The sequence below is a fragment of the Lissotriton helveticus genome, chromosome 5_1, assembly GCF_964261635.1.
Source record: "Lissotriton helveticus chromosome 5_1, aLisHel1.1, whole genome shotgun sequence".
NCBI lineage: Eukaryota > Metazoa > Chordata > Amphibia > Caudata > Salamandridae > Lissotriton > Lissotriton helveticus.
This window is the reverse complement of record NC_136065.1, coordinates 380,909,850-380,921,888: the sequence shown is the minus strand read 5'-3', so window position 1 is coordinate 380,921,888 and position 12,039 is coordinate 380,909,850. Positions and strand designations below refer to the sequence as shown.

The following is a 12,039-nucleotide window of genomic DNA, read 5'->3' as shown; positions in this document are numbered from 1 at the left end:
TGACTATCTGAAAAAATTGCAGAGTTTTGTAATGTAGCCAGTTGTCGCTGTGGCACTGCGCAAACACAAGTCCAAATCCGCACCGCTGACCACCAATGTTAGAACTGGCTATTTCTGGTAGGCTAAGACTGACGCCAAAGCCAGGCAGAAACCACCATTCTAGTCAGGGCAAGGAAGTCACACGCCAAGATAACCCCTGCTCACCCCCTTGGTAGCTTGGCATGAGCAGCAAGGCTAAACTCGGAGGCGATGTGTAAAGCATTTGCGCCAGCACACAACAGCAACAACATCCTAGGCACACCACAAAAGGAACTCCCACAAGGTTACATTAAAATACCTTTTGTATTGTCAAAACACATCAGATAAAAATCACACATGTACATTGTGCCAACTGGCACGGGCAATATTCATAAGGGATTATTTACAAGACAGGGCCACATGGGTCACTGTCAGAATCAACACATTTAGAAATAGTACTTTGTAGATCATAGAAAATAAGAAATGAAACAAAATAACAGTTATAAATCACATCCAGTAACTACTGGGAACAGGTAAGTACCACCTACGCAACCCTAACCACCTTAGTAGAATGTCACGCAGGGGACCAGGACCTCACTAGGACCACCTGTACTAAAAAGAACAACCACCTAAGTATCACACAGCATTTAGGGGTCTAGGAAAGAACACATTACCCATGATGCATAAATATACATTCATAGGAGTAGTAAAGGGAAACACATGATGCATAAACCTACACATTCAGCGGTGTTAAGAACAAAGCACATGATGCAATAAAATACATTCAGAGGTACCAGAACAATACAATAGCGCAAAAATCACATGATGTCTAAAAACATTCAGAGGTGCAGGAATAAGCCATACCATTGCGCAAAACCTTACATAAGCCACCACCTGTGGCAGTCCCTAGGCCAACTGGCCTTGTTGGGGCTAGGACGCCCTGAGTCTCAATGTCAGGGGCCTAAACGGTGCAGGTGCCCACTAATTGCTGGGCAGCTGGGGGAACTATCAAAGAAACTGCGACAGGGTCCTCCCTGACCCTTAGGCGCAAACTGCACCCACTGTGGGAGCCACACAGGCTCTAAAAACAAATTCCTCGCAGGCAGGAGGGGCGGGCACCGGCAATGTGCCCCGGCGCCCCCTCTAACTAAAAATGGCCAAACGCTGGAGCCACACAGGCTCTAAAACACCTAGGCCCCATGGAGCCCTCAGGCTCTGAAAACAATGTTGCCCCCTAGAGCCTCACTGGACTCTGTACATCAATGATGCCCCTGAGCCTCGGGGGCTCTTAGAAACCTGTGGCGTCGTTGGAGCCTTGCAGGGCTCAAAACAAACAATGGCCCCTCGAGCCTCGCTGGCTCGTAAATTCAAATGCCCCTTCAGAGCCTCTCTGGGCTCTACTTCAACGTTGGGGCGACCCACTGCCAAACGGGGCCGCCCTAATTGCACCGACACTCTGCGCCCGTCCCCCGCGCCAGCAGTAGCCCCAATGGAGCCCTCACGGCTTTCCAGCGACAGCGAGCGCGAGATCGCGCTCCTGGGGGGGGGGCGGACACCGACAATGTGTCCCGGTGCCCCTCCCTTCTCCTCTCACGCCACACTCACCAGGACTGGCGGCGCTCTGTGGCGGCTCTCTCTTGGCGGCCCCGGGGCTCTCTCTACAGCTCACAGGAGCCCCGGGCAGCCATTAATCAGCACGCTTTCCTCCTCTCATTCTCGGCGGGCAGCAACCAATCTCGGCACGGCCTTCGGGAGGCTCAGAGACGCCTGGGCCAATCCCAGCGCGGCCCTTCTGTCGAGCCGACCGATGGGAACCAATGGCGGCCGCGGGAACTCTTCCTTTTGTACAGCCAATGGCAGTGCGGCAACCTCTTCCTCGGCCAGCCAGTGGCAGCGCGGCCCACCGGGACGATCCCCCACAGCGGCCCAATCCCAGAGCGGCCCCTTCGGCGCTTCGTCCCGGGCAGCGGCGGTGATTTTTACGGGTCACATCTAGGGGTAGGCTCCCTTTGGACATTAAATAAACAAGGCCAAATAGGCGGCGTGGTCAGCCGCCAGGCATATCAGCGCTCCCAAGCGCCTCACAAGAAAAATAAAGCGCTCCTTAGCGCTAAAGGGGCAAGAACGCACGCCCTCACGCCCAGGAGTAAAAATAAAGCGCTAACAGCGCTAAGCATCAAACTACAGCGCTCCCAGCACTATAAGGACATCCAAAGTCCAGCAAAGTCTTTCAAGGGATACAGCAAAGTCCTGGGGGGATAGAAGGAAGGTCCAAAGGATCCCAGGCCAAAGCAAAGTCCTTCAGGAGTCCAGGGGCTGGGCAGGGCCCAGGGATTCCCGCAGGCCCAAGCAGCAGCATGCCCCTGGCAGATTCAAGTCCAAAAACAAGAACATTTTGGAAGGGGACACAGCCCCTTCTTATACACAGAAAAGTCTTTGAAGTCTTTGTGTAGGCAGTGTGAGAACCAGCCAGAACTGGTTATAGGGAAGTCCCTTCAGTATCAGGGACACAGGTGACAGTCGCCCAGCGGGGAGGTGGAGCCAGCATTGTGGTCAGGCAGGCACAGCCCTTCACTATCAGGTGCTATCTCCTCCCACTTCCCTGGCAGCAGATGCTGCCTTTCATCCACGGGCTGACTCAGACAACCTCCTGGGGGCTCTGCAGCCCCTGTCACACTCAAACCAGACAGTCAATCCACAAGCAGGCCCAGGCACTCCTGGGCCAGGCTCACCAGCCAATCACGTGCCAGCAGACTCACTACACAAATATGCCAACTTCTAAAAGTGGTACTTCTAGACTAGACACAATCATGCCGCATACACCATTATGCAGCATTCAATCTCACGAGTTCTCACATATCAAACTCGACCCTGCACTCCCCACACATCAGGGACTACCATGGGCATACATATTCCCCATTCATTCCTATGGGAGGGCAGGTCACTCACCACACATACACAGAGAGCACACGCACTTTACACTGTACCACAGTGAAAAAGTGCGCAGAGGCCTAAAATCACCAACCCAGGTTCCAGAAACAGGCTAGGAAAAAGCAAAAAGTCTCGGGGTGAACCTGCCAAAAGGGCCAGGTCCAACAGATGCATGTACAGTGGTGGGGGTAGGGGGTGGTTTGCTTTAATGTTTTGTTGCCATTGCATAAAAGTGATAAAATATTACAACAAACTGCAAACATGAATAAAAAGCACTTTTACGTGTTTTCTAGAGCTGCATTAATGATCTATGACTCATATTTACAGCGAACAAAGACAGAAAAGTAATGTTACAAATTAATACATACGATTTTGTTTAAAGTCTTAGTACCACATTTCGGCCTTTAAAGACTCTTAGAAAGGTGGCAACCCTACACCCAGGGGATTATGGGGCAGATAAATAACTTCTATCTTGAGTTTTCACCATCCAAATAAAGAATAGCATGCATGTTGTGTGATGCTTTGCACACTAAAATCTGGTTGTAACAGTATTTACCGGGCATTTTCCAAAATTCACCTGGGGAAAATTGTGAGGGATGTGGTAGAATGGTAATCAATGAAAAAAAACTGCAAACCGCAAAACCGGTCCATTAATAATAAGGGCCTAAGAGTGGGAAGTATAAACTTAAGAAGATTTTACAGATATCATCCTAATGAATTTATACAGAATCAATGCACACTTTATACTTCTTGCCCCACACACTCTCACCTGTGGCTTCTGTCTATTGTCCTCTCCAAGATGAGCGACTAGTCTTTCAGGAACTCTCCCAGTTTCCCTTATCAGCTGGCTTTCGCCTGAAAACTTTTGGGGGATTTTCTCAGAACTGTTTGTGCATGTACGTTTAATTTGCACGAAGAAAGTGGCTTTTTTTATGATTGCAAAACCACAGTTTATATTTTCAAAAGTTGGTTATGCGCTCACTAAAGAGGATGACTCTCACAATGTTGTGTCAGTAGATGAATGAGGAATGGCTAGAAACAGAAAGAGAATGGGCATTATAGGACAGGAAAGCCCTGTAACTTTGTGAACATTTACTAAGATACATCTTTATGTGAGTATTCACAGACTCCTCTCCGACCCTTCCCCAAATGTGGAAAAGGCCAGAGATGTACTTCTGTCAAGGTACGGTTGAGGGAAGTAAATCACTTTCTAAGGAAGAAAGGAAACACCACCAAAATTGGTGGCCATGTGGGTTGAGGGGAAAATATTCCTGTGGAGCTAAACAAGATATACGTTTTATATTCTTCTTGCACTTAAACATGAAATCCACACACGTTTTCCATGAGTTCACATTTAAACTGTGACTGGAGCACTATTCCGGGCATTAGTTTGAATACCAAGTAGTCAGACATCTACAGCCACTAGAGTGTGAAATCCTGTGGGTGCACTTTTTAAAAAAACCTTTGCGTTCCATTCATTTCGAGAAACATTTTTTATTGTTCTTTTTGTGTGGTTCTGAGTAAGCCAGTGATAGAGTACTGCTGTCTTTGTCGGGTTTCTACTATCACCTTTTCATGGCCTGGCATGACTGTTCAGCTGTCGACAGGCAATAAAGTGTGAATAACCAGGAGAGGGGCTTTGGCTCCACCACATATTGAGAGCCAAGTGTATGTGTTTTGACTGGGCAGAAGTTGTGTTCTTCCACAAAAAAAGTTCTTGCCCTCCTCACAGCTGTGATCATTTTGTTGATTTATGCTAGAATTTCCTGGGGCACATGCATGACATTGTAAAGTTGTGAAAGTGTCTAAGGCAGCTAGATAATTAATGGTGTTTGTCTTTCTCTCAGAGCAGCACAGATGGGAGGAGAGCAGTCATTAACCTACATTGATTTTTAGGTTGGCTTGACAGTGCAGCTGTTACCTGCCCTTTAAAATGACACCGATATTATTCTACAGTTCTCTGTTTCCACACAAACACATATCCATTTCCATGCTATCTACGTGTGATGCTTCACATTAGCATACAACATTCCTTTAAAGCCAGACCTATGGCATTGCCAAGGCTTGTTTAAAATATAATTTTCATTAAAGATTGTACAATGCCAACAGCACCAGGAAAGAGACTGAAGATAGAATAACAAAATGCGTGTCAGCATAGAGAAGCGGATATTGGCTGAACTAAATACTAGAACAATAGCTGTGTCCACTGGGACCACTCAACCTGTTTAAAGAAAATGCTATCAGGCAAAACAGTCATAATTACCTAGTATTTATGTTATTTTCATGGTTTGCTGGATGACTGATGTGTATTTCAGATGTTTTCTGTTTAATAAACTAGTGGTGGTTTCAGACACAAGGTTAACTCTTTTTTCAAAATCTATTTCTTATAGCAAATATAATTTCCTCTCCCTTCATGCCTCTCCCTGCTTGCTTCGCAGGTTCTGGGCCGCGAGGGACCCTTTCCTCTCATTCTGCTGCCGCAGTTTGGAGGCTACTGGATCGAAGGGACAAACCACGAGCTGATAAGCCTCCAAGAAACACAGTCACCATCAACCACGAAGATGAAGCTAGAATGCAACCACTTGGCCAGAATATACCGGAAACATTTTCTGGGCAAGGTAAGGTGGGACTTCCAGCCCCAGGCATGGCTTTTAAGATGGTTTTGGGGAAGAGGGACTTTCAATGAGGAACAGGAATTCAGGAGCAGGACACGATTGGGATTTCCTTGCATTGCAGGGTTTTCTGTACAAGGTGGGAGTTTCTCGCCAAACAATGGCAGACCTTCCAAGATAGTACGACAAAGCATGGAAGAGACCTTTTGCAGGGCAGGGTTTAATGTATAAGCCATTATAAGAATTAAGCGAGGCTTTCAAGCAGAGCATACTAAGAATATATGCACAAGACTATACTAGGCTGGTAAAGCATGTACTTTCTGTCCATTCACAAGATTTAACATGCGCAGCCCAACGTGACTTTGGCCCTCATTACAAGGGGGCTGAAAAATTCCGATATATTTGCAGACTGTAATGTTGCACATATTGGAATTATGAGTTTTCTGATAAATAGCAGGTCAAACCTGCTGATGTGTATCAGGGGAAAAACACCTGTTACTTTACTGGAACATGCAGATTTCGGGGGAAAAAATCACGTTATTAGGCAAAATCTGATGATAGGTTAAAGATATCGCACTTGATAAATACAGGACACCTCAGTGTCAGTTATTGGATGCAATGATTATCGAATTCGATGACACCCAACTTGTAATGGGGGCCTTTACGTGGAAAGCGAGGTTTTTGGACAGGACGTCTAAAGACTTGTGCAGCAAGGCAGAGGAAGCGCATTAAGTCTCACTATGCTAGGCGATCCTTAATGTGAACATTAATGTGGATTTATGTATGTTATGTGACCTTAATGTGTACAACTCGGTTTCCTGGGCAAAGACCACCCAAGTGAGTCTGGGGAATATCTGTAGCTTCATAAGAGCTTGTATGAAGCATATATTACTTTACTAGCAGATTGTACCTCTTTTACACTTGAAATTACCCTACATAGCCCAAGTCAGTAGTCGCCAAAGGTGATATGACCAAGCCCCCAAATTACCCATTTCAGGAGGTGGTGAAGTAACTTCATCCATATTCACATTCCAAAGTTTCCAGTGAGTTTAGAGACAATAGTTACAATCATCAGCATGCACTATGATTTTTCAAGAAAAAAGTATAGTTAAAGTTTCTGTTTTAGGACTGAGTCAGCTGGTATTTGGTGGCCATTTTCAGATGAAGGGGCCACCTGGTCAAATGGCAGTGACAGGAAATTTACCATATCTCAGAAACTTCCCCATATGTTGGTGCTTCTGCCTGCCTCTCAAGACCATTCCAAAAAATTGAATGGGCTTGGATCCTAAAATCCCCTCAACATCTCGAGAAGACTTTGGTAAATGCAGTGATGCACAAGTTGCTGAACCTCTTTCCGTCTAGCCTGAAATGTTTCAATCACCCAGTGTGGTGCAGTGTTGGCAGAAGGAAGAAGTGCTTGTGATTTAAAGTCCACTTGGGCTACAGCTGCAGCCTGATATTTTCAGGCTGTGTCCCAGCCTCAGTCCTTTTGTCAAATTGTACATCAGCTTCTGGAGTAGGATAGCCAGCCGGTGAGTAACACTGCAGATGCCTTTGAACGTGACTGAGAGCATGCAGAAGATAATGTCGAGACTCAAATGTCCACCTGAATCACGAAACCTGCAATGATACTAATAGATAGACGAAATCAAACAGTGAAGGTGGCTGTGTGGTGACTTTTCGAGGAATAGATAAAATGAGGCCACCATGAGAGATCCCTGGGTCTGTATAGCAAAAAGCAAGGGAACAGCCCATTCTTTTTCAGAAGCGGTGATATGGATAAAGATGCCCTGGGATGTGACAAAGCAAAGAGGGTAGAGCTTAGAAAAATTACAAAGTGAGGTGCATATAAACAAAAAGACAGGACGAGCAGAGGTGTGCATAGAGTAGAGGTTCTCGAAGAGTGAAAGTGCATAGTTTTTGTGTAGAGATTTGGAAATCACTGTGAGTAGGAAGTGGATGTTGGTATGGGAGAGGTGCATAAAGAGGCGAGGAGGGTGGAAAGTATAGATGTTTATAGAGCTGATTAGGCCCATGTAGAAAATAGATATGGGAGTGCAAATATAGAGGACGTGCAGAGAGAGTGGATATGCAGAGAGAATCGATGTGCAGAGCGAACAGTGGTACACAAGAGGAGGAGTAAGAAGCACGTAGAGCTGCGCAATGTTTAGAGATGAATTGAACACACCACACAAATGGACCCAATAGCATCCCATAGAGAACTCCGCTAAAGGCGATCTTTAACAAAGAGATATTTATAGATCTGGCATAGGCTTTGTCCCCCAAATTAAGATACATTTGTTACCATGTCACATTTAGGACCTGTATAGCGCTTCCTCGTGTAGGTAGTTCTGCAATCAATGCTCAGGAACAAATGCATTGTGGGCTGTAGAGTGACTTTACAGATTTCACATCTTGGGCATGATTACAAGTGCAAACTTTGAAGGTGACTCAAGCCAGTGTCTCTGTTACCAGCAGCCCCATCTGAAATAACAAGGTCAAGGAAAACAAGAAAGACCTCCAATATTTCCCCAGGAGATTTCGGCTACTTTCAGCAGCTGAAATCTGCAGGGAAAACTGACAGGGAGAACGTGAAATTACTGGTGGAATCGGCCCCATAATAAATGATTCCCCTGGTAAGCCCTCATATCCCAGGGCAGTCTCACAGTTGAGCCCATAACCCCCATTAATTCTACACTCTTGGAGTGAATGGGACACCTGGTATTGCTAACTATGGGTGTAATGATTATCCCCTGCCTGGGGCACAAATGATGAGGACTAATTTGTTAGTAAAAGGGCTAGGATCTTCCCAGTAATGTTCTATTTGTCTTCTTTCTACAGGAACACTTTAACTACTATTGCATGGATGCAGCATTGGGGCACCTGGTCTTCTCAATGAAGTATGATGTCATCGGGGACCAAGAACATCTGCGGCTTCTGCTAAGGTAATTGACCCACACACGTCTGGGGCTCAACCTGTAAGAGCATGTGGCTCAGTCTCAACACATTGTACAACCCCACAGCAGCATTGGACCATCTGAGAGGTTTAGAGATTTGGCTAACAAGGCACAGATTGTTAAATCAGTGTGCCTGCGCATGTACTCTAAGCATTACCAAATGTTTAATAAGAACATGTATTCATTTTTTACTGATCTATTTATGTATTTATTTATTTATATATATATAAACAAAATGTAACATTTTGATTAGAATTTTTGGACAAAAGTACAATTAAATGGTACATACGACTGTTAGCAGAATGGGCAAATTAGATATGCTAGCCTTGTTGAAGTCAGGAAATCAGGTGAAAGAAATAGGCAAATAGAAGTCTAAATACAAAACAATAAAAAAACATACAAGATCCACATGATGGAGCAAGAGGCGTCCTTTTAGTTATCATCCATGTATTTGGCATATACATGGTAACATATAACTCTGCCAAGTGTCACACATCTCGTGTTAAATTTATGCATTTTGTGAATTTATTTCCACACTTTCCCGCAGGGTGCCAACATTTTCACAAAAATTAGCTGAGGCTGCGCACATCAGACATGTTGTGTGCCATTTGGCAGGTTGCATTTTTCCACCGCTCAGAGCCGCTACATATCGTGACTTCCCCTTGGTGGAACATCAAGCCAATCAGGGGTCTTCTTACTGCTAGGTTTCTGGCCAACTCTCGAGTGGGTGCATAAGATCCTGATTGGATCCGAAGCCTCGTGACCACCTCATCTTGGCACTCTAACTGGCTGAACCTTGATCCTTGACAAACACAGAGCGTGCTGCAAACATGATATCACAGGTTCCAAGTGAGCACTGTAATGAGGCACACCTCTCATCTCTGGTGGTCAGAGAGCTGTGAGACCGACTCATGGGTCCATTGTTCTTTCCATTCACCCATCTGACAAATCTACAGGTAATGTTTCAAAAGAAATATCTACCTACCTAAATTTGATCTTGGAAAGTTTTATGCAGAGTGAACAAGACATAAAGGAGAGTTGCTGAGTTGTCCCAAAATGTGCGTTTTCCCGTCATATTCCAATATAACAGATTCACCAACTGTGAATTCCAAAATCTTAAAACCAGATCAGCACCACGCTTGCTGTCCATACAGATACAGAGCTCAACTACATCTAAGTGCTGTTTGTGATTTGATGTGAATCCATCCAGCAACTTGTCGAGGCATCTCCATAACAAATACTAATGGACAGACATCGATGGCTGGCTCTTGAACCAGTTAAAGGATTGGAATTAGAATCAAAACTCAAAGCCTCTCACTACAAGTCGCCTCTTAATTCTTATGGGGTCGGTAGCAGGACTTACAGGCCTATTGCAATGATTAGCTTTTCACTTTCACACAAAGATTTCGCCTGCTGTAAATAGCCATGTTTCTGTGTGGATTTCCTGTGAAAAACGAGGAATTACCAGGGCAATCAGATGCAGAATTACAGAGCTGGCTAACCATAGTTAGTCATAGCCAGGAAATGTCTGCGCTCCTTACGTTTAGAAACATAACAATAATAGTAACATCCCAACTGATCTTTTTTTGGTTGGTTGGAGGCTGATTTTAGTCCTCGAACATAACATCAGTTAACGTTTTTTTATTTCTTTTTGTGGTTTTTATAATTATATATTTTGGAAACTATCTAGAGTCGCCATGTACCTCTGCCTTTAGTACGTGGCGGGAGTGGCCTGCAGTCACGCCCTGTGAGACTTCAATACATGGCAAGGCATTTATCCACGTCCTTTGTCCAGTACCCATGCCACCAATACAGCTGGGCACAGCCTGCACCATATGTAATGGGCAATGCACCAGGGCACGGTCTTGGTCTTTGACATTGTTTGTCAAGTACCCCTGAGTCCATGGGATTGATGTGTGCTCACTATTCTCTCAACCCATAGATGCTGCCTGCTCATAGACGTGTTTCCTTTCTTCTGCCGAAATGCATGCTAGGTGCAGCTTTGGGCCAATGCCCAGTGTTCTGCTATTGGAGAAATGATATGTACAGTCTGTGTCCTTTGGCCACGTCCTGCACCAAGGCCGCTGCCCGCAGACCATGCAAGACATGGCCTTTGGCAGTGTGCAGTAGACACTGAGTGCAGGACATGACTTTGGCCATGACAGTGCTCAGACCCTATGCGCCCTAAATCCAGTGGGCCTAGTTGAAGGCTGTGCTCAGTGGACTCTCGACATAGCACCAGAAGGTGCACCACTCAAATTCACAGAGTCGGTTGAACATGCCCAGTGGGCTGTAGTTGCACGCCCCATCCTGCGACGCATCCCCTTGCTCTCACAGCATGCTTGGCTAGTCATGTTCATTGGGTACTGGGTGCAAGCACCACCAAAGATCAGCTCTGAAAAGCTTCCTTCGGGTTTGCCCCATCTCAACTGCGGACACTGGTTCACCCAAGAAAGGAGTCACCTAAAACTGCAACCTATGTTGGCATTGGTCTATACATTCAGCAATTCACCACAAACCAGCACTTTACTAAAGACATACATGAATGAAGCACGGCCTTTGGATTCTCACCTTAGACGATGGCTTGCAACAAACCCTCATTTTCCCAGAATCTAATGGGCATGTCCGAATGTGCACCATGGGCACTAGGCACAGAGCTTGCTCCCTTTCCTCCATGCCCCAGAACACACATGCCACATGTTTCTGCAATGCTCATCACAATCTGGGGAATGGCGGAAAGGTGTGCCTGTGTGTTCTGGGGCATGCAGGAAAAGGAGCATGCTCTGCGCCTTGACCATCCATGCTGAGACTCCTCTGCCCCCAGTGCCACTGGGTGTGACTGAAGCCTCTGCTGGATAGGCCCTTGGCGAAGTCCTTGCTTCTCCCCCATGCTCTCTGGTTCCTCTTGGCCTGGTGATGTCCTTGTCAAGGAGGTATCGGTACAGGGCATGGCCACACGATATGCCCTATCTCACTGCCCCCAGAATCTGCAGTTCACGTTCTTCAAACATGTCCAGTCTGGGTGTAATCTGTTGACTTTGGCCTCTCTCTGAACCAAGTCCCCTCATGTCCAGTGGAATAGCACCAAGATGTCATCCTAAGGGTAGAAAGAGTTTTACAACCATGGATGTTTGATAAAGATGTTTAACCATTTAACTGCGCCGAACGTTCCGCGCTAGTGTGGAACGTTCTATTGAGCGGGCGGGGCCACGACGGCCAACGGACGTGCGCAGCACTCCAAAGGTAGTGCACGCGATAGCTGTTGGCCGTCGGCAGCAGCCATGAGGTTATGAACTAGTACATAAATAGCACAAAATTGGACCAAGCTCTACCTTCTAGCAAGGTGTGGGGTCGTTTTCTCCAACAGTATTTGTTGTGGTAGAGAACAAACGTTCTTGAGGAAGTATGCCAATTCAGTCACCTAACCAATGTACAATACCTAACCTTACCACAATTGTCAATAACGCATTGGCATTTAAATACACTGGATATTTGAGCCTGATTTCATGGGACAGACACGA

General features: G+C 45.9%; 1 protein-coding gene across 2 annotated transcripts in view; it reads left to right on the top strand.

Moving 5' to 3' along the window:
• RAP1GAP (RAP1 GTPase activating protein) overlaps positions 1 to 12,039 on the top strand; it is a 278,140-nt gene that overhangs the window by 164,759 nt on the left and 101,342 nt on the right. For both annotated transcript variants that reach the window (XM_078642550.1, XM_078642551.1), the window contains exons 5-6: positions 5,388 to 5,567; positions 8,403 to 8,506. In XM_078642550.1, the coding sequence (XP_078498676.1) occupies positions 5,388 to 5,567; positions 8,403 to 8,506 (284 nt within the window). The remainder of the gene's footprint in view (positions 1 to 5,387; positions 5,568 to 8,402; positions 8,507 to 12,039) is intronic.